The sequence below is a fragment of the Eufriesea mexicana genome, unplaced genomic scaffold (genome assembly GCF_001483705.2).
Source record: "Eufriesea mexicana isolate 0111107269 unplaced genomic scaffold, ASM148370v2 scaffold372, whole genome shotgun sequence".
Classification (NCBI taxonomy): Eukaryota; Metazoa; Arthropoda; class Insecta; order Hymenoptera; family Apidae; genus Eufriesea; species Eufriesea mexicana.
In genome coordinates, this window is record NW_016908534.1 from 64,606 (window position 1) to 91,616 (window position 27,011).

The 27,011-nt window shown below is 30.7% G+C and overlaps 5 protein-coding genes across 5 annotated transcripts in view; 3 read left to right on the forward strand and 2 right to left on the reverse strand.

Moving 5' to 3' along the window:
- Nucleotides 1-728, forward strand: part of Ndufb2 (NADH dehydrogenase (ubiquinone) 1 beta subcomplex, 2, 8kDa) — a 1,081-nt gene extending 353 nt beyond the window's left edge. Inside the window, 2 exon segments of the mRNA XM_017896697.1 lie at nucleotides 380-500; nucleotides 648-728. Of these exon segments, the coding sequence (XP_017752186.1) occupies nucleotides 380-500; nucleotides 648-716 (190 nt within the window). The 3' untranslated portion in view covers nucleotides 717-728.
- Nucleotides 729-929: 201 nt separating this feature from the next.
- On the reverse strand, nucleotides 930-4,284 carry LOC108545199 (aldehyde dehydrogenase X, mitochondrial). Its single transcript, XM_017896696.1, has 11 exons — nucleotides 4,234-4,284; nucleotides 3,143-3,227; nucleotides 2,939-3,043; nucleotides 2,754-2,855; nucleotides 2,461-2,626; nucleotides 2,088-2,392; nucleotides 1,913-2,015; nucleotides 1,537-1,835; nucleotides 1,251-1,459; nucleotides 1,087-1,161; nucleotides 930-1,020 (listed from the first exon to the last, which is right to left on the reverse strand). The coding sequence occupies exons 2-11, from the start codon at nucleotides 3,176-3,178 to the stop codon at nucleotides 951-953; spliced, it is 1,470 nt and encodes a 489-aa protein (XP_017752185.1). The 5' UTR covers nucleotides 3,179-3,227; nucleotides 4,234-4,284; the 3' UTR covers nucleotides 930-950.
- Tektin-A (Tektin A) lies at nucleotides 4,070-6,172 on the forward strand. The gene is made up of 7 exons (XM_017896693.1): nucleotides 4,070-4,108; nucleotides 4,205-4,509; nucleotides 4,588-4,897; nucleotides 4,999-5,213; nucleotides 5,289-5,511; nucleotides 5,580-5,734; nucleotides 5,873-6,172. Exons 1-7 carry the CDS (start codon nucleotides 4,070-4,072, stop codon nucleotides 6,069-6,071), a joined length of 1,446 nt encoding a protein of 481 aa, XP_017752182.1. The 3' UTR covers nucleotides 6,072-6,172.
- Nucleotides 6,173-6,324: 152 nt separating this feature from the next.
- Nucleotides 6,325-7,915, reverse strand: prtp (thioredoxin domain-containing protein pretaporter). Its single transcript, XM_017896702.1, has 5 exons — nucleotides 7,740-7,915; nucleotides 7,501-7,647; nucleotides 7,253-7,352; nucleotides 6,878-7,168; nucleotides 6,325-6,786 (listed from the first exon to the last, which is right to left on the reverse strand). The coding sequence occupies exons 1-5, from the start codon at nucleotides 7,913-7,915 to the stop codon at nucleotides 6,325-6,327; spliced, it is 1,176 nt and encodes a 391-aa protein (XP_017752191.1).
- A 506-nt stretch (nucleotides 7,916-8,421) lies between these two features.
- LOC108545204 (leucine-rich repeat-containing protein 40) lies at nucleotides 8,422-11,842 on the forward strand. The gene is made up of 10 exons (XM_017896701.1): nucleotides 8,422-8,635; nucleotides 9,180-9,373; nucleotides 9,434-9,637; nucleotides 9,721-9,844; nucleotides 10,015-10,184; nucleotides 10,423-10,565; nucleotides 10,651-10,851; nucleotides 10,948-11,280; nucleotides 11,433-11,618; nucleotides 11,678-11,842. Exons 1-10 carry the CDS (start codon nucleotides 8,488-8,490, stop codon nucleotides 11,781-11,783), a joined length of 1,809 nt encoding a protein of 602 aa, XP_017752190.1. The 5' UTR covers nucleotides 8,422-8,487; the 3' UTR covers nucleotides 11,784-11,842.
- The last annotated feature ends 15,169 nt before the right edge of the window (nucleotides 11,843-27,011 follow it).

Here is a 27,011-nt window from a genome sequence, read left to right on the forward strand (position 1 = left end):
TACACATATATACATATTATATAATGTTTATTTAAGAAGAGGTTAAGTTTATACACTTTTACATTTTAAAGTTCTAAATATTTATGATATATCTATAGAAATAGAAAAAGAAAATTGATAAGTTTATTATTCATATTCAATATATGTGTGCATATGTGTGTATATATATATACCCAAATACTATCTTATATAATTTATCCTGTTATTATATATAATTAATTTTACACACACACACACACACACATATGTGTTTGTATGCATGCAAATATATAACAGTTCCAAATGGAGTAAAATTTACTTATACAAATATATATATATAAATCATTCTTATGAATTGATGGTTTCAACAACATAATTAAATTATAAAATACTCTTTCAGTTTTACTTATCGTTCAGCACCTAAACCTGAGAGAAGCCAGATAATATTAAGTGAAATTTCAGGTGGAATAATGTGGTGGTGGATCTTTTGGAATGCATGGTACGACTATGAACATATTATTGTAAGTAATATAATTACATTTGTATTATAATATTGATTCAAAAATTTAATTTGTGTTATTTTTTACAATAATAACATATTTAGATGAATAAGTATATTACTATCGGATAATATCTGATTTTGTAATCAATATGTTTTATACATTTAGGGTCATTTCCCTGACATAAGACCAATAGAATGGACAGATGAAGAATTAGGAATTCCACCAGATTATTAAGTATTCAGGTAGATTTCTGTTATACATAGAATTGTGTAAACATTAATATATATTTAATAAAACTCTTTATTCATTATATTATTATGTTAATAATTTCATACGAGAATTTCTATATATATGCACATGTATTCATAAATGAAATTCTAAAAATTTATAATGCAATAATTTTATTAAAATATAAATTTGTGTTAACTTCATAAAACCAAATATAAAATATGATTGTATATATTATATTTAATTACATGTTGGCACTTTAATAGTTACTGTTTTAGTCTCGAGATATTCCTTTAATCCTTCTGCACCACTAAAACATAAATGTAAATATATGTAATACTTTATTATTCTTTTAAGTAAATAATATTATACTTACAGTTCGCGACCTATTCCTGATTGTTTAAATCCACCAAATGGAGTTTGTGGTGTAACAACATCATAGCAATTCACCCTATGCAACAATAACTTCTTTATATAAATTTTCACTAAACTTTAAAAAATATGCATATAATGAATGCAAAATGTCTTGAAAAGTTTTACCAAACACTTCCAGCTTGTACTGCTTGTACAAATGTTAAAGCTTTATCAATATCTTTACTGAGAACACCAGCACCAAGACCATAATTGGTACTGTTCGCACTTTCAATAACATCATCCATTGTTTCAAACTTTAAAATAGACTGAACAGGTCCAAATATTTCTTCTTTTGCAATTCTCATGTTGTTAGTCACATTTGAAAACACAGTGGGCTTAAATTAAAATTTAAATGATTGTACAATACAATTATTCAAATGGTGCAAAAGTACACTGACTCAAAAAATTATACCTTAATAAAATAACCAACATTCCCATGACGTTCTCCTCCAGTTTCCAATACCGCTCCTTCTTCTTTCCCAGATTTAATCAAACCTAAGATCTTATCGAACATTTCTTGATCAATTTGTGGTCCTTGCTGAGTCTCACTATTAAAAGGATCACCGACTTTTGTTTTTCGTGCTAATTCCTTAGCATGCATAACAAATTCATCATAAATTTTAGCGTGTACATATGTACGAGAAGCAGCGCAACAATTCTGTCCATGATTTCCAAATATTGCATTGTAAGCAATTTCAGCAGCTTCCTTAACTAGAAATTATTTGTACTTATTAGTTTTTTTATACTATGAATATATTAATAGTTAAATGAGTATCTCATCAATATACCATCAACATCATCAAAAACAACCAATGGACTCTTGCCACCCAATTCAAGAGAAACTCGTTTAAGATTACTCTTGGCAGAACCTGCCATTATAAGACGACCAATCTAAAAATAAAATATTATATATTAACAAAACTTTATAAATTAGTATAAAAATCAACAGTATAAAATAGATACTTCTGTAGATCCAGTAAATGCAACTTTACGAATTTCTGGATGTTCAACAATAGCAGCACCAGCTGTTGGGCCATAACCAGTAATAACATTTACAACACCAGGTGGAAATCCAGCCTCCTTAGCAAGTGCTGCGGCATAAAGTGCAGTTAGAGGAGTTTGTTCAGCTGGTTTCAAAACCATAGTGCATCCAGTAGCCAAAGCTGGGCCCCATTTCCATGCTAACATGACAAGAGGATAATTCCAAGGAATAATTTGACCCACTACACCAACTGGCTCCTTGCGTGTAAATGAAACAAGATTTCCATCTAAAGAACAAAATTATCTGTGAATATTTATGAAATACTTAACAATTATATACAAATTTTGAGCATACCTGCTGGAATAGTGTCTCCACAGATTTTATCACACCATCCAGCATAATAACGAATTGTGTCTATGCTACATTGTACATCAAAAACAGCATTTGAATATGTTTTCCCATTATCCAAAGTTTCAAGTGTGGCAATATATTCCAAATCCCTTGCGATAAGGTCTGCAAACTATACATGTACAAATATTATAATAATTAAATATATATGTACAATGATAAGTTCTTTTTCAAAGATTACTAAAACTATTATAGGATTATGCAATACATAATACGCTTTAATACAATAAATATGATACCTTATTCATAAGCACTCCACGAGCTGATGCATCCATATTTCTCCATTTTGATCCTCTACTGAATGCTTGTTTTGCAGCTGCAACTGCCTTGTCTACATCTGCCTATATAAAATCAAATAAGTAAAATAATTCAAGGTAAAAGAAGTTCCATTATATAATGAAAATTATAAAATTAAATGTATTACCTTATCACCTTCTGAGATTTTTGCAATAACAGTGCCATCAACTGGATTTATTGTAGGAAATTTTTTAAGACTTATAGAATCCACAAATTCATTATTAATAAATAACTGAAAATATACAATATTAATAATAATGTCAATTATAAGTTAAAACTTTTTTTCCATAAAAGTTGATTTTTATTTATTTTTGTAAAATGAAACAATTACCTGAGTATATTTAATATCCGGAATTTTTCTATTCATTTTCGTTAATGTATCTCGTTACGATTTTTCGGTCAATAATTTGATTTATCTGAAACAGTGACTTAAATACAGTTTCATTCCTGATAACAGATAATCTTTGTTTGTATAAGATGTTGTTTTATTTTACTGCAAGCTGGAAGATTAGATATATTCTAATTTTTTAATTTGGCAATTAACTGAATACTCGATAGCATAGTACATAATAACAAAACGAAAATACTTTTATTTTTTACCAAAAATTGTCACTTACATATTTTTGTAGTGTATTATCATCTTTATCTATTTTCTTTCGTTTCTTTCATTTTTATTTTTTTATTAAATTTTCTTTCATTTCATTTTTATTCAAAAAATGTAAATATACAACAGGTACGAAATATTTATTAAAGATAATGGAATAACTTAACCACTTGAAAGAGGTTACACTGTTAAAAATTAGGCAGAATTTTTTCTTGGCAATGTGTAACATATGAAATTGTGTAATCGCATTATTCAGATGAATAAATTAATGTACTTAAAAAGAATACTTTTATGAAAACATTTATAAAAATTCATAGCATATAGAAACAATATACATGGTATAAATGTAAAATTAATTATTCGTTTGTGGTATCTTTTTGTCCTTCGATAATTCTTTTAATAAATTATTAGTAAAAGGACATAAAATAATTCGACAGGAAAAGATATTCCGTTGCCGTGAATTATTAAATCGATAAATTTAGTATACCTTGCTACCCATATATTACAAGGAAAACCACTGTATTTTCGTAATAAATACTGAAATTTGTTTTAAAATATATAAAATTTAAATATTGCAATTATAAACAATACCTAAATCTTCATAAAGCTAATTTCTATTGGTCATTTATCAGAAAAGCGTTTCAAATGAATACTATGGATGATTCTGCTAAATTGGATGAAACCTATGATACGGTAAATTTTTATTTAAAATAACAACTTTGATAACTTTCATGTTATTACACAGCTAAATATAGTTTAATTAAATTTTAAAATTTTATTTTAACCAAGTTTTTGAAAATTTTCTCCAACAAACTTACACAGCCTTGTCCAAGAGTAGAATCCACTAAAACAAGCGATGAACCACCTCTTTACTTTCCTCAATCAGGAGATGATCTACCAGCGCAACCTAAAGAACAAATGGACCCAATTGGTCCATGGGCAACCGGTCGTGTGACATTTACTCCTCAAGATGGTTTAACAGGAATCAGACCAGTTGTTGATCGATATTCTATAACTTCCTTCGGAGCACCTCAATGGAGATCTCATAATCAGAAATTTTTTATGCAATCAAATGAAAAGATTCAAGAAGCTCAGTATGCAAATAAGTCTTCATATTAATGTAATTTTGTGCTTTCCAAGTTCAACTAATAATAAGAAATGTGATATTTTAGACTTGCAGTAGGCAGTGCAAAACGATGCGTTGAACGATCATATATGGAAACAGATAGAACGCAACTGGAATCAACGGATCATTTAAAAAAACGAGCAGGCGAGGTGTATCGTTGGAAAATCGAACTAGAACATTTAATACTTGATATTACAAAAGAAATAGAATTATTGGAAACTGAATATCGACGAGTAAAGCATTCTTTATCGGTCCTTACAGTCCCAGAAGCTATTGCTGGAGAATTTTTACAGTTGCGATCGAAACGACTAGAGTCCGACCTCATCCGAGATGAAGTTGAAGAGGAACTTACTAAAGTTAACATCTCTTTATATCAGTATTTGAATGTTACTAATTTAAAATATATTATTAAACGTGTAATTTGAAATTTATAATGATATATTTGTTATAATAACAGGAGATTGCACTTTGCTCAGAAATACGCGATTTATTTGGTAGAACACGGGAACAAATAGAGATGCAGATAACAGAATTAAAAGCCGCAAAAGTAAGGATGGAGGTAGACTGGACTGATAAAACTGATGCTTATGCTATTGATTCCGAATGTATAAAATTAAAAAATGATTCTTCCACCATAGTATGGAAACTTGGAGCTACAAGATTTCCTGCAGAGTGTGCATTGGAATGAATTTTTAAAATGAAATTTTCCAATTTAATTTATGAAATGGTAATTTCTTTTATTACTAGACAATCAACGCCTTCGAGTTACGAACATTATACACGGGAAAGTTTGACCGATGCGGAGGCAGCCAAGCAAAGATCTATGAATTTAAGATCCACTTTAAATTCTATATATAAGAATTCTATTAAAGATCTTCGAGATCAAGCGACTCGCGTGGACCTCGTTTTAGGTCAAAAAATTAAACTTACAGAGGATATTCACTTACAATTAGAGAAAGAATTACTTCGGGTAAATTTAATTTTTCCAGCAACTCGTTAAATACAACTGTCACATCACAATGGCAAATATTCTTTCAGTGTTTACATGAACTTGCAAATACCGAAAAATCTATACAAGAACTTCGGCATTCGACGAGGGGGTTAGATTGCGCAATGAAAGTAGCACAAACACGATTAGCGAATAGATTACAACGACGTAATGTAGAAAGTTGTCGTGATATTCCCCAATTTGCGTATGTATTTTATCAATGAACTACTATCTAATTACATGATTATACTTCAGTGCATAACAAAAATATTTAAATAATCGGTATAATTAACTTTTAATTTTATGCAAAACACGCATATCTTAACATGTGTTTCATTTATAGTTTGGTAGAAGAAGTGAAATTACTTAATGAACGCACATCGGCCGTGTTGGCAGAATTAAAACGAGCTGAAGAAACTCAGGCTGGGCTGGTAAAAGCAAGAGGCGATCTCGAACGAGAAATAGTTGTAAAACGTAAAACACTCTATATAGATAAACAGCGTGGACAATTATTACGTTCATTCTATCCTTCGACTATTTAAATATAAACCAAACTTAATCCTTGAAAATTTTAAGAGGTCATACTTAACAGAAACACATCAAACACGAATAATTCTATAAATATATTTTGGAAGTGTACGACTTATTCAAGCAAAAATATAATGGTTTTATAATATCTTGATATATATTACGTACATTTATGTATAATTAAATGTTACGCATTTATATCTAAAATCAGCTTATGTTATTGATATTGCTTTAAAATTAGATTAATTCTAAGGAAAAAATATATAATTATAATTCATCGTGCGGCTGTACATAATTCATTACATATTCATAAAGATCGTCTAAATTTCGAGCACCGTTGTATTCGGAAATTTTAAGTCCGTCACGATATAAATATAAAGATGGAAAACCGTCCACTTCTTGGTCAATGCACAATCTTTTACTTACATCCAGAGTACAGTCTACTTTGATTATATTGACATCTTTGTTTGTTAAGAATTTTTTCCCAAGATCTTTCCAAATTGGTGCTAAACGTTTACAATGCCCACACCAAGGTGCAAAAAACTTAACAAATGAAATACCATTTTCAATACCATGTTTAAAGCTTTCACCAGTTAAACTAACTACAGCATAAGTTATACTCTCTAAATTATCAGTCTTAATATTGGCTTCATCGTTTCCTTTTTCGAGCATTTTTGATACATAAGTCTTTAGCTCTTCGTGAGTACGTAATCCAGCATATTTATCTACCTGTACAGTCAAATGTAAATATTAAATATTAAAATTTGCATTTGAAAAGAATATTAAAATTTGAGAAAAAAGGACAATACAGAAATGTTACCTTCTTTCCATCTTCAATCCAAAGTAATGTTGGGTATCCTTTTATATTAAACTGTCCACAAATACTACGATGTTGTGTACAATCTATTTTAGATATACTAACATAATTATTATTACGTAAACTATTGGCTAATTCATCCCAGGTAGGAGCTAATTTTTGGCAATGACCACACCAAGGTACATAAAACTTTACAAAATGATAACCAGTAGATACATGTTTATCAAAAGTATCTTCTGTTAATTCCAATAAACCATTTACTGCTTTAGGAGGCAATGGCACAATATCTTCATCCTAATACATAGAATTTAAGAGATATTTTAATACATTTGACGTTATTATGTATTAAAATTTAATAAAAATGTTTTTGATAATTACCTTAAAAAGTGCATCTAATAGATCAACATAAACCATCAAAGTTGATTCGTTTATATTAAGCTCAATGCCCTTGTATTTTCCAGCATTAAAAAATTTAAAACTGCAAAATAAAAAATTTTAATTATATTTAAACCTTAAGTATATTTTCATACATGTGAATTTATACGACATAAATATTATACAAAACTTTTGTCTAATGACTTGATTAACACAATCTCTAATGATTGATATGTTTATATCATACATACGTGGGATAATCAGTAACATTATGTTCTCCACATAAGCTACTATCTACAGTACAATCCACTTTGACAATTTTTATATTTTTATTCCTTTGGTTTGATAGTTTAGTTAATTGTTCCCAAGTAGGTTCTAATTTTTGACATTGATCACACCTGAAACATTGAATATAACACTATTTTAATAAATTTATAAATGTATTCTACATGCTTCTATTGTTTATACTATTTAAAAATAAGAAACTTACCATTGTGCATAGAATATGACAAGATGACTTTTTTTTTGAATTTCCGTTAAAAAATTATCTTTGGTATATTGTTCAATATGTACATGATCTTCTTCACTATTAACTTGACTTAACATAAATATAAATAAGAAGATATGTTTTTTTAATATGATGAGATTTAATAAATTTGTAGTCATATTAATAAAATAAATTTAAGAATTTGAAATTTCACACTATTTAATCAATATCCGAGTATGTCTTTTTGTTATTTAATAATTTTTAACAACTATTTCAATTTTGCACTCGCTTCTATACTCCTACATAAATGGATCGAAATTGTGGGATACGATACCATACTGACGACGACATTTTATCCTATCAAGTTCCTATAAATGTTTTTTATGTTGTTACTTGACTACTTCTCGCATTACTATTCACTAATCATAATTGTTTTATTCATTACTAAATTCATTAAAAATTTTTTGTTCTCTATACATTCATAAATAAATACAATTCTTACAATATTAATTAATCAAGGTAATTATGTATTTATTTTTTAACTCATTATTTCAAATAAACAAAACAGTAGATATAACAAATCTGGTTGATCGATTAAAATAATATTTGATTTAATATCGGTGATCTTGATACTTATATACATACGTCATTACTGCTTGCTTATTACATACGAAGTGGGGGAATATTCATCATTAAGTCATCCCGTATCGAGGGATATTAGTCTGTAAACAATGTGCGGAAGAAGTGCAAGATGAGTGGTACCAAAAAAAAAGCTAATCATTTAGCAGTGTTTAAACAACGAACAAAAAATGACGATAATGCCGAATTGTCTGAAGTTATTATTATATCCGCGAGAAAAAGTGGAATTTTAGACCTCTCATCCAGAGGACTGTTCACGGGTATTGATATTATTTAAAAATGAAATAAATGTTCTTTAGATATCATTCAAAAGCTTTATACTACAAATGCATGTCTGTTTAGTATCTGTATCATATTACATTTCTTGTAATTTATGATTTATAGTGTTTCTTTTACTTTCAATAATACCAAGTAAATTATACATTACTTACATTTATAAAAAGTTAATTTATTAAAGAATTATAATTATAACATTTTACTTGTAATAAATTTATACACATCAGCTTAAATGCTTTTTAGTTGCATTTCATTTCTTAATTTTGTTACTCTTAAAAATTAAAAATTATTTATATTTCTAGACATTTCTTTATTTTTTTAGTTGTAGTCATGAAACTATTTCATAGATAGCTTTGCATGTTAGATTGTGAATAATGCAATAGACAAGCAATATTTATGGTATCATACAAGATCATTACATTTGTAAAAGAAGGTAAGTCATATTTTATCAGTGTATCATGTTACATGTATAATTATATAGTGGACTTTATATTAATTACATGTTATGACTAACGAAATTTATAATAGTACCTAATAGAGTATGGAATATAAATGATTTAACTGAGGAAGAAGTAAGAAATTTACATTTTGAACTTGATTATGCACATGAAAGTGATCGATGGTGGGAACAAGAACCTCTTAAGACATTGGATTTAAGCTGTAATACTTTAAAGAATATTGATTCAAGAATAGAATGTTTAACACAGTTAACTACATTATATGTAAGTATACCATACTCTCATGTATTGAAGAAGTGTAATTAATTTCTATATTTTCCACAGTTACAAGATAATTTATTGCAAGAATTGCCTGTTGAAATGGGGAATTTAAAAAATTTAAAAATACTAAATTTATCAAGTAATAGATTAGAAAAATTACCACATGAATTTTATAAGCTGAATGAGTTACATGAATTAAGTTTAAAAAATAATGCTATAAACGAGCTTGAGCCAGCAGTTGGTGATTTTATAATGTTGACTTATTTGGTACATTATCATAAATCATTTATACATGTATGTTTAAGGTAAATTATATGTATTTCATCTTTTGAAATGTTATATATATTTAGGATTTATCATACAACAACTTGAATGAATTACCAATTGGGATGGGATATTTAGTACGACTAATTTCTTTGGATTTAAGTCATAATATGTTAAAAGAATTGCCACCTGATTTAACAAATATGAGAGGTATGATATATAAAAACTTGTATTTCTTTTAAATTTATTTAATTTAGTTTTTGTAATTTAGTTTTTGTATATTTAATATATAACATCAGTTTAAGAGAAAAACAGTTTCACACTGTTTCTTCCTGTATGACAAAAATTTAATAAAAACCACACATATTTTTTAAAAATAGCCTTGCAAAAGTTAAATGCAAGTTATAATCAGTTGGAAATGTTGCCACCTCTGGGTGAATTAAGGAAGGTAGAAACAGTGATGTTGCAAACAAACAAATTAACAACATTCCCTGATATGTCTGGTTGTGTACTATTAAGAGTACTACACTTGGCTGATAATAACATTACTGTACGTACTATTATATGCTGATTCAAGCATATATAGTGATTATTTATGAAAAAAATAAATAGTATACACATTTCAATTAAATCCAAGTATCAAAGTTTTTGGACATTTAAAATCTCTATTTCCAAAAAGATGTATTTTTTTGATTTTTTATAAAAAGTATTTAATATTACAATAATTTATATTAATAGTAATACATTATCTATTAAAATTATATGTAATATTTTTTCATAATTTATAGGAAATTGATATGTCTTGCTTAGAAGGTGTAGGACAATTAAAAACATTGACATTAGGAAATAATCAAATTGAAACAATACCAGAGGAAATAATAAAACTAGTATGCCTAGAAATATTTGATTTATCATACAACAAAATAACCTTGTATGTTATTTTGTATATATTATTACTCTGTTTTGTATGATTCTTTTAATGAAATATTTTAAAAATAATATTCTTTGTTTCATAGAGTACCAAGTTATGTTGGTCTAATGCCTAATTTAAAGCAATTTGTGATCAATGGAAATGATGTACAAAATCTTCGAACTGACATAATAAGGTGTGGTACCTCTCGAATTCTGAAACATGTACGGCAGGGTATTAAAAGTACAAACTTTAATTCAAAAGAACATGTAACCTCAGATGGTAGTACAAATATTTATCCAGACAGGTATGTATAATTTAATATTAGATTTAAATAAATTAATATTTGTTGCTTCACTATTATTAATAATAAATTATTTTTAAATAATTTACGATATATTAGATATACAATGCATAGTACAAAATTACTCAGTTTGGCTGGACAAAATCTTACTGAACTACCACAAGAAGTTTTAGAAAATGCATATAAAGCTGATGTAGGTACAGTGGATTTAAGTAGAAATAAATTAACTACCTTACCTGATGAATTATGTATAATTGAAAAAGTTGCTGATTTAAAACTGATATCTAATCAACTAACACATATACCAGAATGGATTGGTGAAAAATATAAGTACTTGCAGATTTTGGATTTAAGCAAAAATCTTTTACAGTCACTTCCTTCCAGTCTTGGCTTACTTAAATATTTACAAGAACTTAACATTTCCTTTAACAGGTATTGTTTGTATATTATATAGTAATATATATTATTTTTAGATAATATATATTACATAAATTATGCTATTGCATATTATAATTCTTATTTTTATAATATTCACTCACACATATGAATCGAATATTGTTAAATCTCACTGATACATTATACAGGTATAAAGAAATACCAGAATCTGTTTATCACATAAATTCTTTAGAAATATTAATAGCAAATGATAATTTAATTACCTACATTGATGTATCATCTCTAAAAAAATTGCAAAAACTTGCAATATTAAATCTTACTAACAACAATATTGGTCATGTACCACCAGAACTAGGAAATTTGAAAAATCTAAGGTAGGTTAAAGTAAATAAATTAAATATTAAATGTATTATAATAATAAAAACTTTTGTAGAAATTTATCTTTATCTGGAAATTGTTTTAAACAACCCAGACAAGCAATTTTAGCAAAGTCGACAGAAGAAATCCTTGCATATCTCAGAAATAGAATACCTCAGTGAAATTATTAAAGCGTTAAGAAAATTTTAACTAAAAAAATATGCAGATGGTAAGGAAACAATTGAACACGTGTCAACTGAAACTTATGCCAATTATGTAATGTTAATGTAATGGTAAATTCTTAAATAAATTATTTAATATAAATGAATTGATTTTACATTATGTATTATCTAATATTTGTGTAAACAGTAAATTACAAGCATTCTTTAACTAGTCAAATAAGGATATATACTTTCTGTGGTTGTTTCATGAAAATTCTACATATTTCTTAATAAAATTCATTTCGGCAAGTTTCGAAAAATAAATCTCTGACGAACGATGTCTTATTACATGGAAATGGCAATGCCAAAGTAAATAACAAAACAATAAAGGCGATCCTGGCAGCATCCTGTAACAAACAAAGGCATGCTTCACTTGGAACGAAAACAAGGGAATGAAATAGAGATGCGTTCATGAAATTATCGCGTTAATCAAAGGGTTTTTCGAATTTTTATTTTACTACTAGATCTCTCTCGAATCGTTCATTTCGTGAAAACGGGGGAATGAAAAGGAAATGTGAAAAATTTTCGTTCCAAATGAGACATAGTATGTTAGCACAGAAAACAACGAATAAAAATCTTAAAGGGAATTAAACTATAATAAATTGAACCTAAAAACACAGGCATCCCGCGATGTCGAACATTGTCCTGTCATGACCCACGTTGCCCCATGCGGGTGGACAAATAAAATGCTACTCGCGATTCCAGTCTAGCCTTCAAGATACCCTAAGGTAGCCTTTTAGAGGCTAGACTGGACTGCGAGTACTGCGTAGCTCTTAGCTTGGCATCGTTTATCAAAGAGGAATTATTTTGGAATTACTTTGATAGAATTCATGGGGATAAGTCGCGAAATGTTCGTCTTTGACAAACGATACCAATTACCAGGTCTCACCACGTGGAGGTGGCTACGCAATCGAGACCCAAGCCTAAACACATAATTAAAATATAGCATAAAATATGGTACAAAACATAGTATTGAATATTATGCAAAATAAGTAAGAAAATGAGTCTCAAAATGATCATAGAAAATAATTAAAAGCAGTGCAGAATATAATACAAAATTTGTTACAAAATAAATGACATAGAAAATTACAAAATATAAGATGCCGAACACCTGCAACAAAGGAAGAACAATTAATAATGAGACGAAAATAAAAGTTGAGAGGGAGAATTGATAGTTGCATAAGATTACTGTGAAATGAAATGAGAAATAATTTTTTAAGAACGGGACACGCGTTGTCACTTATGGCGTTTTAAAAGTCGCAACAATAGCGGAAAAATGCACGCGAGCAGCCACATAGGGCGCTATATTTTTCGTGACTCTGGTTCTTTTTATATTATATGAAAATACGGATAAACTTTTAATTTTTATTTGGAATTTTAAGGGATTTTGATGAATTCTCGATTACAATATGCACAGGGTGCACAGTATACACAGTACGCACTGTATGCACAGTGTGCATAAAATATGCATACTGCATAAATATGCAAAAATAAAAAATTCCTGCAAGTTATAGTGTCGCAAAGTAGCGAGCATAGTGACAAAAATAGTATTAAAAATAATATAAAAAATACTCTGTCCTTTTGCTGAAAATCCTAATTAAAATTCGGGATTAGTGATAATTAAGGGTGATTCTATTTTTCAAATGACTCGAGAGGAATTCATATCAAGGAAAAAGCATGCATTAAAATATTTTCACTAAAAATATGAGAAATTCCAAAATCAAAGCAACACCTCTAATAATTTCAAAACATTCGAATTATTACTTTGATTTTGGAATCTACTCCGAGGGGAATGCTTTCTTGTACTTGTATTCCGTAAAAATTGCGTGAAATAACTATGACAATGAACGAAACGAACAACTAAAAGTTTCTAAATTCCTATTTAGAATAGAAATTGGAAATTTTTTCAACCGAGATTCTAATACGCGATGTACAAGAAAGCCCTAGACTGATCCACAAATATATCCCAGAGATATATGTTGCACGAGTGTTATTGTACATTAGTACATTAGCACTCGTGGTCACTATGCTCGCTACGAAAATAATACAATACAACCAGCTACCCGTGTCGTTTCGGACCATTCGTCCTACGACGTGATGGGTAACCGGAGGAATCGTAAACATGCGACTCACCGAACGTTGTCCTCTTATCCGTATCAAAGCAGCTCTGGATTGACTGTCGCCTTTGTCCTGGCAGCAGCACCACTGTGTCCATCCCTTGTCACGTCGTCAGTATAATGATGTCAATATTGGTCGAAATTCCTTCTTCTTTTCTTGGAACACCATCACAATACACTCGCGATAACGCGGGCCCGTACGAACTTGCTCCGGCCAGTATCGAGGAAAAATATCGCAACGAAAACGATTTAGTAGAATTAGGGTAATAATTTAGTTGTTATAAAAATATTTAATGTTCACTGACACTAATGAAATTAAAAAAATAAAACTTAGAATATTTACTTCATTATTATATAGATAATTAGAATTAAAAAATGAATGAAATACTTAAATGAGTGATTAAAAATTAAAGTAAACGAATTAAGTAAATAAATTATTAAACGTTAAAAGTAAATAAATGAAATAAATGAAATGAGTTATAAAAATGAAAAATAAATAAATAAAATGAATGATTAAAAATTAAGAGTAAAAAATAAATAAATGAAATGGATAGTTAAAAATCAAATAAATTAAAATAATTGTTAAAAAGTAAACAAATGAAATAAATGAAATGAGTTATAAAAATGAAAAATAAATAAATAAAATGAATGATTAAAAATTAAGAGTAAAAAATAAATAAATGAAATGGATTGTTAAAAATCAAATAAATGAAATTAATTGTTAAAAAGTAAATAAATAAATAAATGGAATGAATGATTAAAAATTAAATATAAATAAATAAATAAATGGAGGGAATTATTAAAAATTAAAAATAAATCAAATAAATTATTGTAAATTGAAGATAAATAAATAAATAAAGTTATTGAAAAATAATTATTATATCATAATAAATAATAAATATATCATAATATCATAATTAATTATGATATTATTAATATGAAATTATTTTAAAAGTTGCTTTTAATTTTATTTAAATTTGTTTACGCGGTTTAAGTCCCGATGTGTATGTCGCGACGGCCGAGGAGCAAGTGAGGTGACTTGTGACCGTCAAGTGCCTATATGAATCGAGGTTACCCTTACCGAGGTCAAACGAACATTCCCGAGCTCAACTGATTTTCCAAAGATTCGCGAACCCTTTATAATAGTTATTACATAGTTTATTGCAAATATATGCTCCTTATAATTTGCAACAACAATCTATACATTAATTTACATATGTACAATCATTTTTTCGCATAAAAAAGCCATTTACTTCCTCGTAACAATAATTTTTATCACACAAGTGTCTAAAACAACTTTTTAAAGTTAAAAAAAGCTAATAGTGGCTAAAATTGATATTAACCAAAGGGACCCTAAACCCCATACCTATCACCCATTCTAAAATAATTTAAAATTCGCGTTTTTAACAAATTCTACGAATTTATAAACTTACATATATATTATACGTCCAATAATGCTTCCGTATGTTTTTACTCGTGCATTTACAGAATTTCTTATAAATATGTTGAGAGTTCTTAATGCTCATGTTTTTAATTTTGTGATTATATTATATAATATACAAAGACGAATTACGGAATAGATCTATCATACATTGAATTTTTCCAACATGCAATGTAGAAAAATTAGAAATCTTTTACCATTTTAGAATCACTCCAGACTAGAACGAACAGGCAAATTCCTGCAAAGCTAAATGATCTAAAAAATATTTTATACACAGAGAAATTTACAGTATTCCACGCATTGGAAGTGGTCGAGGAAGCTGTCTTTCGGCTAAGCAGCAAACTACCTTTGTTAACCTTCGTAAACACAACCATTGTTAGAAACAAGGTATGGACTTCGAGGATCGCTATTGCAATTGATATACCTATATAAATTATACCTAAAGTGTAAGCAACAGAAATTACAAGAAGATCCCTTGTCGATTTCTTCTCCCTAATTTAAGGAATGAAAATTCACAACATTAAGATCGCAGCCAATTAGCTCGTATTACTTGCTATATCATTTATAATTGTATCATAGCTATTAGTTATGTGTGATATAACTATATTGATACAATTAGAAATTATATGTCAAATAATGCCGATTGCCCAGGTCTCACCACGAGGAGGTGCTGCGAATGGAGACCCACCCTATCCACGAGCCATCCTTCCTCCATTCGCGAAAAAATTTACAAACATTTAAATAAATTATTCTCTTTTGATGCACGTTTGCAAAACGTTCAATCTTTGATCGCTGTGCAAAATAATGGCAAAGAGGATTTAAAAGAAAAATCGACGCGAAAGCTAAAACTGAAAATAAAAAGTAAATTAAGCCTTAAACTAAGTTTATAACTCTATGTGAGACGTTATTTCATTTCTGTATCAATATTTTACATTTTCATTGGCACAGAATATAGATAACTAAACAGTTTAAATAAAAAAAAAGACAACATTTTGTTCATGGAACAAGACTTTGAGTGTTTCTGGGCATGAAAATGTAGAATAATTGGTAATTAAAAAATAAAAAAGAAAACCCCGCACCAGAAGAAATGAAATGTCTCGCAAAGAGTTAAATTTATTTTACTAACTTAATATCAATTAATACTACTTATCGTTAATTATATATAACCTTAATCAGTAATGTGCACACTTACTTTTACTTAATCTTGACACTACCTAATTGAAAATGTTATATTACTTAAATACTAATATGCCTAGCATTGTAATATAAGTCCCTAATTACACATTAATTCCTTACCTAAATACTAAGATCTTAACTGGGGGAGGGGGGGGGGGCTATTTACATAATTCCTATCTATCCTAAATGTAGGAATGGTTTTATATATTTATATATGTATTTATATACTTTAACATATCATACATAAACTAACTACATAAAAGATTAAAGATTTGGTTTAGAATGGGATGTAGGAGTTATATGGGATTTGAATCTCCTCACATTATTTCCGTAGGACTGAATGCTCCTGAAACATATTAAACTGCAGAAAAATTTGTAAAATCATATAAGATGTAATTAATTATAGTAATTAACGTGACGAGGTTATAAATAAATAAATCAGTCTTACACACTACTTTCCATTAAGTTATTTCCTTTCATGAATATTATTTCACTTCTACCTATACAAAAATCTGATTCTTGAAGGGAAAAGGATATGGAAGCTGTATGGGGTTTGAATCTCCTTGCATTATCTTCGTAGGTCTCAATGGTTTCTGAAATATATCAAACTACAGAAAAATTAGTAAAATCATACGAGACGTAATTAATTATAGTAATTAATGTGATAAAATTATAAATAAATAAATGAGGCTCACACACCACCTTCCTTTAAGTCATTTCCTTTCATGTATATTATTCCACTTCTGAACCTCTGATATACTTACATATGCTTGAATATTTGAAATGCTATCAAGTATAGCGATAGGTAAATTTTGTAAATTGATAAATCTGAAACAAACTTATGTATTGGATTAGTAGATAAAAAAAAAAATTGTTTTTAAATTGGCACCTGGAAGAAAACAAGTTGTATTTAAAAAGAATTTTAATGATATCCGAGTAAAATTTTTTAAAAATTCGTAATTGAAATAATCACACTTTACTGCAATTTATTCGTGATTATTTTTACAAAAAAAAAAAAGAAAAAAACTGCAATTCCTCCGAACACGAAAACAAAAAAAAAAAGAAAATACTATTATTTGTAGGAAGAGTCGAATTACATATACGAAATATTTTACTTACAAAATTTCTGTTAAAAATAACCGCGTTTCGCGAATGAATTTTGATTGGGGCAGAGCAAATTTGGACATTCGTAAATTTACGAACAAAAAACTGAAGATACAATGGAAAAAAAAAGGAAAAAAAAAATGATTGAAAACGGATAAATACAATACACAGCAGAGTTTTCATTAACGAACATTTCGGTAACAAAGGGCGCTGAAAAAGAAAACACAATGGTAGCCAGAAGAGCCACCGAAAAAAAATGTCCACTCAATGTAAACCTGAACAACAAACCGTGAGTGGAATATTCAAATTCCGCAACGCTAATATATTAAATCTATTGATAATATAAAAAATTTACAAAATCAAACGCGAAGGGTGCTTCACAATATTTGATATAAAATTGAATTTACCATTTACAAAAAGTTAATAAAAAAAAATACAAAAAAAAAAAGAAAAGAACAGATAACTCCCGAAAATAATCAGATATGTATTAATTATGAACGCAACACTAATAAATACCAATTTATGCACCCATGTACAAAAATACGCAACACTAATAGCGAAGAAGTATGGGCAGCCATGGTCCAGGCTGCTGATGTATGACCACCCATGTGCAGCTTAATAGCCGCAACAGGTGATTCTCAGGAACAGGACTATACTTCCACAGTCTCAGTGGAAGGATTTTGGGCATTATGTATTCGCAACACTACTTGAAAAAACGCGATCATATTTCAACGCAACGCTAATTATGAAGGGGGGTAATTAAAAAAAAAGGAAAAACGCGATAAGGGTAAACGCAACGCTAATTCCTGAAATGAATTTAATAAAAAGCTATCTCTATAGGTACAAAAAGCTTTTAAAAACTCCCGATTGGTAAAAGTTGCAACACTATAAATTTTATAAGGGACAATAATTGAAAATTATTAACAATAATAAAAAGGGGTATCAAAAACAATCGCGATCTTATAATTCGCAACGCTAAATCAACGCGATCATTATTTCATCGCAACTCTAATTCAAACCGAAATTAATATTTGTCGCAACTCTAATTAAAATCGCGAAGTCTGGTCTCCTTCGCAATGCTAATTCAAACCGTGATTAATTATTCGCAACGCTATTTACAAAAATCACGATTTGCCCAAAGCAGGATGATGGACCGATATACATCGGTCAGTAAACAAACTACTACTACTAATACTACTACTACATAATACTGTACTGAGCATAGTGACAAAGTAGTAACAAGAATGATTTCTCATCCAAAGGATGGGAAATCATCCTTAGGCTGCCCTCTTCGTGACAGTTTGTCGGGCAGCCTCTTCTTCGTTCTTCGGGCGCCATGCCCGCTGAAACTTATATCTAGGCTCGAGATTCTCTAATCGGGAAAAAAAAAAAAAAAAATACGAATCGCGAAAGCTAAGCAAAACTCACATGGACAAGCAACGATCGGAGTGATCGTCGTTCGTGCACACGTGCAGAAACTCGAGCACATACGTTCGTTTCGGACAACACCATCGCGATCACGACCGCGACGAAAATTTGAAAAAATCGATAGGTAAAGCTAGTGACGAATGGCAACCCCCAAACGTGCCAGCTTCACCGTCGACTATTCAAATTATATTTCCTGAAACAGGTTGTGCACGCGAAAACGCGCCTACCCGATCAGAGACTGTGCCAACCTGCCCGGCCCTACCTACTTATAATAAACAGACACACCAGAAAGTATACTACCTACCTACCTAACCCTATATTTAAAAAATGGCAAAACTCAGTCATTCCAACACACCACACTCCACGGTTCTCACACATACACCCGGGCGCAAAGAACCTACACTACAGAAAGCGTCCCGGGACGCCCCCGACACCCGAGTGTGGACATACTACTTGCACACTCTAACAGTACGTACCATTTACTGAAATCGGCTGACGATGGCTAGAGACCTTTGCGTAAAGCGCGAGCATATCAGTTTCCGGAAAAAAATTCATAATCGCGGAAGTACGAAAATTAGTAACATTATCGCGTTTATACTATCTATAATCCGCCGTATTTAATAGCGGATTATGTTCTATTATTGCGATTAATGTTCGCGAATTTCCAAAATTCATAAATATATGAAAAAGGAAGAGAAGCAAATGTACGAACGACGTATTTCCACAACCTAACCACACACACAATGTGGAAAATACGTCGTGCACGATACTCTAACTCATCGTCGGCCGCTAAAAAAATGATTAAGAACTTATGTACTATGGTCATCATGCCCATTGCCTTTCACCCACCCAAATAGCACCGGGGCATGTGAGTGAGATTCTGGCAATGAACACGGAAAGGGTTAAACCTGAAAATCCTGAACTAAAAACACGATTAACTTATATAGTATTTATTTAACGGACTAACGTTCTTTCATCTTGTATTTTTTTCAATTTATCTACAATGACTCTACTTTAGAAAATTAAGCAATTAATGAAATTTTAATATTGAAAAAAAATATTGGTAATGAACAAGGAATTTATTCGCGAAGGCAAAGGCAAAGACTCTACGTAGTATAATAATTGACTCTAATTTAAAAATGAATAAAAATAATCTCAAATGATTTCTTCATCAAAGCAAATTTTCGAAAATACAAAAATAGAGTTCAAATTTATTGCTTTGATTCCAAAATCGATCTGTCGCGAAGTGTTTTCTTGCACATATTATTCAATACATTTTCGAACGAAAGAAAATTAACGCTAACATTAATATATTTCAAATATTTAAATTATTCGATCAAAAAGCAAAAAATGGAATTAGTGTTTAGTTATTAAAACAACAATGATAAGATATATAATCATTGTTTGTGTGTCATAATTTTAATTTTCGTAATAACGAAGTCGAAGGGCATTCGACTTCTCCATTACAAAATATTCATATATATATTTCAATGATTATTCTATAGTAAACTAATTAACAATATTATAACTAACTATCCATATTATTATTATTATTATTTAGAAACGCGATGTGCAAGAAAACCTATCCTGAACTAATAAATGAAATACACAAGACATTTTGTTCATATTCACGGGTATAATGAATACCCGTGGTCACTATGCTCTTTTCAAAAGTTCTACGTAATACAACCAATCACTCGTGTCGATTTGGACCTTTCATCCTACGACATGATCGAGTGACCAGAGGAACCAAAATGCATGCGACTCACCAATGATGCGGAGAACGTTGCTGCAATTGCTGACAAAAAGTCATGAAGAAAACCGACGTCGTGAAGACCGTTTTCGGGAAGGCTGTTATGAAGGTAGACTCACTGGATGCATGGATAAATGGAGACTGTAAAAATCTGTAACAAAGAGCATTGAATATTATAGTCTGTTCTTAAAGACACAATTTAATAATTTGAAAAATTTTAAATAGCGAAAAATTGAAATCTTAATATAATAGTGTAAAATCTATTAAACTCTACATTTTTATTCTTTTGTCTCATAATTAATAATTATTAAAACAAATTAAAAAGGTTAAAATTAATTGATTTACAATATACAAAAATACTTACATTCTTGGCTTCTAGAGGACCGCTGGATCCTTTCCAGGCAAGAACTGACTTTAATACCGGTAACGAATATATAGGAAAAAGGCATGAATAGATAAAAAAAAAAAAAAATAAAAGGTTATTGACCCGTCCGCATAAATTTCTATCGGCGAACAAACACTGACTCTAGCTTCGCGTATGGCAATATGGTTATATTTTGCAGGAGCTACTGGGCTCTGAGAAGGAAATCAGATACTCGATATATAAACAAACACTGACTCTACCGGCCGCCTTGCGCGCGGCCTCGAAGATTCCTGCAAGAAAAAAATTAGTGGGGAGTGGGGGATGGGGTGGCGTGATCGCTCCCTGTTGAAAGTTCGTTTATAAAAACCACTGCTGTTTTTATGAAGTTTTAGCTGACCGTTACTCGCGTTGTTGATAATAGACGTAGGACACAGAACACGTATTGGAAATACTAAGGAATAAGTGTAAAATATTAGAAGTATTGTACTGTGAAGCAACTAATTTCAAGAAATTATATGAAACTTCATTACTAAACATCTAAATATGCGTGCGCAATCATACTGCGCAATAGCCGTTTTTAGGTAGCGTCGAAAATTATTCGTATTTGTAATTGCGACTTTTTAATAAATTACCGATAATTCGATAAGTGGAAGTTCTTACAGACCTATATTACCTTTAGCTTCGTTATAATAAATTCAATATTAACAGGTTCTCGCAAAAAGTAAGCAGATTCGAAGACGAAGCATCATGGCGTCCATACTCCGTTCTCCAAACGTTCATTGGCGGCCATATTTGCCTATCAAATTTGACCGTTAGCGGCCATCTTTGGTCGTCAAATTCGCACGTAGGCGTCTAATGCGTCTTACGTAATTCTTGTAATCGATTAATGATCTGCACAAAAGAAAATACAAAAGTTAGAATAAATACATGAAACCACAACTAATTATAATGAAATTAAACAATCTCATTTAAATTTAAGTTACTGTTAACTTCAACTACCAAATTCAAAATTGTAAAATCAGAAAAGACGTAAAAAACAAGATATATTTACTATAATGATGTTCAAAAAGTTAATAAAGGAGCTCATATTAATCGAAGAAAGTTAACAGTAGCGTATGAATGATATGAGAAAAGAAATTAATGTATTACGCAATAGATAAGTCGCGGGTGGTTACGTCCGTACAAGGTGATACGTCCGATCCCGTCAAATTTCTGAGGAAGACTAACCCATCATGCTGTAGTTTCCGCTAGGCAGCTCGCTTATTCGTCGAGTCAGCTTCCCCCTCCAATGTTCCGCGGTTCGTAATATTCCGCGAATACAATATGTAGAGATAAGAACGTTACCTTCCAAAACATTTCTAGAAACGCTTAAATATTCCGGAAGTCACTAGTTTGAGCAGAAGTAAGACAGGAAATCAAAACATTGAAAATTTTTTATGGCATTGAAATTAGCTAGCATCGTTCATTGCTTGCCTATGCTTTAACAATTTGAATTCCCTGCTCCTGCCGCGCATTGGAAGTGGAATGGGAAACTGCCGCTCGGCCAACCGACGAACTGTCTAGCAGAAACGACGCAAGCGTCGCGACGCCGTGAATAAGTGCATCGGGGGCACAAAACGTGTCAGGATATGCCGCTTTATACGTACTATACGAACTGTATGAACCATACGAACTATACGAAATATACGAAATATACAAATACCTATATATCAGCGTCGATGATGGGATCCAAAGGGGGTTGCGGGGCGCGAGGATCCTTCCAGAGAGATCGGTCACGTGATGGCGTGACAAACGAAACCGTTACGACGGTCAGTCGAGAATTGTCTGTCCATAAAGCAACGTCATATACATAAATATATTATAAATTTTCATCGTCTCTCTCGATTTTCAGCTCACACTGCATCGCAGAGAGAGTTCCTTAATAGCTATGTTAATCTTCAACTTTGGCGATTCGTATCTGAAATAAAGTGATGACAGAGTTAATTCGCATAACAAAAGTGATTAGATTTATATTCCTCGTTTACACTTTCTAAATTTCGACTGTTCCTGACGATTTTTGCCACTATTTGCGTAGAATGGGCTGTTCCTTAATTGTTCTGACAACTTATCTTCGATTTTGACGGTTCATGTGTGAAATATAGTGAAGTCGGTGTGTAATCGTCAAATGTTAGAGTGCGATTTCATATTCCTCGTGTATATTTTCTAAATTACGACACACAGTGGTGATTCCTGGGGCTGCTTGTATAGACTGAACTGTTTCTTAATTTCTATTTTATTTTAATTTTTATTTTTGATAATCTTTCGTCACTTCCGACGGATCGTGTGTGAAATATAGTGGGGACAGTGCGAAATCGCGAATCGTTAGTGTGCAGTTTCAATTTCCTCTCTTATATTTTTTTAATTTTTTTACACAATGTCGATTTTTGGCATTATTTGCGTAGAATGGGCTGTTTTTTAATTGTTCTGATAGTCTTCCTTCACTTCCGACGAATCGTGTGTGAAATGTAGTGAGGACAGTGTGAAATCGCGAATCCTTATTGCGCAGTTTCAATTTCCTCATTATATTTTTTTAATTTCTTTATACAATGTCGATTTTTGGTACTATTTGCGTGGAATGGGCTGTTTTTTAATTGTTCTGATAGTCTTCCTTCACTTCCGACGGATCGTGTGTGAAATATAGTGGGGTCAGTGTGAAATCGTGAATCGTTATTGCGTAGTTTCAATTTCCTCTCTTATATTTTTTTAATTTCTTTATACAATGTCGATTTTTGGTACTATTTGCGTAGAATGGGCTGTTTTTTAATTGTTCTGATAGTCTTTCTTCACTTCCGACGGATCGTTTGTGAAACATAGTGGGGACAGTGTGAAATCGCGAATCGTTAGTGCGCAGTTTCAATTTCCTCTCTTACATTTTTTAAATTCCTTTACACAATGTCGATTTTTGGTATTATTTACGTAGAATGGGTTGTTTTTTAATTGTTCTGATAGTCTTTCTTCACTTCCGACGGATCGTGTGTGAAATATAGTGGGGTCAGTGTGAAATCGCGAATCGTTATTGCGTAGTTTCAATTTCCTCTCTTATATTTTTTAAATTTCTTTATACAATGTCGATTTTTGGTACTATTTGCGTAGAATGGGCTGTTTTTTAATTGTTCTGATAGTCTTCCTTCACTTCCGACGGATCGTGTGTGAAATATAGTGGGGACAGTGTGAAATCGCGAATCGTTATTGCGCAGTTTCAATTTCCTCTCTTATATTTTTTTAATTTCTTTATACAAAGTCGATTTTTGGTATTATTTGCGTAGAATGGGCTGTTTTTTAATTGTTCTGATGGTCTTCCTTCACTTCCGATGGATTGTCTGTGAAATATACTGGAACAGTGTGAAATCGTGAATCGTTAGTGCGCAGTTTCAATTTCCTCTCTTATAGTTTTTAAATTTCTTTACTCAATGTCGATTTTTGGCACTATTTGTGTAGATTGGTCTGTTCTTTATTTGTTTTGCCTATTTTGCTTCCATTTTGACCGTTCGTTTGTAAAATATTGTGGTTACCGTGCGTCTCTTCCTGGTATAGTTTTTAATTTTTCAAAATGTTCATTGCGTGACCCGAATTTGTTATACAGTTTTGTATTCTGTTGGCTTTTGTGAAGAAGAATCCATCCAGTAGCAATATTAGGATGGTGTTCAATGTTAATAGTGCGGTAAAATTTATATCAGTAATCTGTAAGTGAAATTTTGCCGTCATGCAGCAATTTCTTGAAGTTCATGATTTAATTAGAAAAATTTGATTATTTTTTAATTTTCTACTGTCTAATTATCTTTGTTCCTTCTAACCATATTCTGTGCTTATTTGTGACGCCTTGATTTTTTCAGGACCTTTTCGTGCTTCTGTATTCCTATTACCTATCACGAGTTTCCAGTCGAAAGTTTTAGATGCCACTGCTCGTAAGTCGAAAGTTTTCTTCCTTATTTATTGCATTGAAGGTATTAGCCGGGTACAACAGGTTACATTAATGGTTTATTCAATTTATTTTTTTAGTAATTGAATTGGTTCAAATTTCTTGCTTTTTTTGCAGCTGTTTGTTAAAGATTGATAGAAGATAAATTTAACATAAAAATATGGAAGAGGATTATACTGTTTGTGAATTACTAACTGTAATCTTTGTTATGATTATTAACGGGGTGTAGGAAAAATGGAAATTATCCTTTTTTCATCTTTAATTTATTTTTCTTACTGTGAAATATTTATGGTTAGGCATACAAACATTTTAGACAACACTACAGACGATTTCAATACAATCATTATTACATTATGGCGTATTCAGAAAATATAACTTAAAATAGAAATAAGTAATTTTTGATTAGATGAATTTAATCATAGGAGACGGCACACCGACAGATTTCCATCGAATTCATGTAATTTGCCAAGAATATTGAGAATATAAATTTTGCAGTTTTTGTAGAATACCTATCAAATTTTAGATTTTGTATTATGCGAACATGACATTAAATGACATGATAAATATGGATGTTAATTATTTAACATTTTCTGCTGCTGTAAGAGGTAATAATTTGGAAGTCTGTTTCTGATCGCTTGATAATAATTCTTCGACAGTCGATAATATAGGAACCAGTAGATACAAGTATCACACATAACCCAAAAATTTTTCAAGTATTTTTATTCTTTTTATTGTATCTTAATCTATATTTGTCATAATAACTAAAATAATAAAAATAACTGTACAACCAAATTAAATAGTGCGCATTCTATTTTTAAAATTACATTTTTTAACATATACAAATTTTACGATTTTTTATTTCAAATAAAATATCGTGACATCTTTAAGAAATAGTCTCTATTAACGTTTCTGTTCTTTCGAACAGCCTGCCTGATCCTTTGCAGATTTCGCGCTTTTGTCACGAGGACTATGCTGTGCACCAAAATGTACAGTTCTCTCCAAACATGAGCTCTTTGATTTCGGCTTCTGCTTGCTCTTTCCACTGGATGCTCGTCGAGTAGCCTCTTCGATAATTCTTTGATCCTTTTCATTTATGTCAGCTGCAAAATTACTTCTTTGACATCCTTCCTGTTCTCTGTAATTATAAATTGAACCAAATCGTTTCTTTCTGTTTAAATAAATAACCCTATCGTTTAATTCACTCTCTATCAAAGATCAGTATTACAGAATATTACGAGCAGTTTTGTGTGCTACTGCATCAATCGGGGCTCCCTAGTCGATGCTCTTACAAATTATTTACAATAATTTAGGACCTCGCTATATCGCGGGTATTGCTGCAGACTGGACTCTGCGTGCGCAGAAACGAAAGGACGAGTAAAAGGGGGAATCCCGGCGCGTCTAGCGCCACGGAAGACTCTCGCATCTCGTTACGTGAAATTTGAAGAGACATTCTCGGCGGTACATTACGGCGGACGTTCCGCTAATGAAACGACTAAAATGCGGAGAGCGTAGTCCAGTTTAAGCGATAGGGGCTGCGATGCTCGAACAAAAAGCGAGAACTCTACGCGATTTGACATTTTCTCCTTCCCTTCGTTTAGCTCGTCCTCCGTTTATCCTAATTAATATGCACGTTGACGTATTTCCTCCCTGTTTTTCCCCTTCTCCCCATTACCATCCAATAAAATCCAAGGATTATTTGATTTTCTTCAAGAAAAGACTCTTAACTTTTATGGATAAAAGTGGAGTAAAATATAATCAATTTCTCTGTACAACGTAGTTTAATCTTCTGTGATCTTGTAACAAGTTGGACTTGACATTTTGTACCTCCAAACGTACTGTATTTTCCCG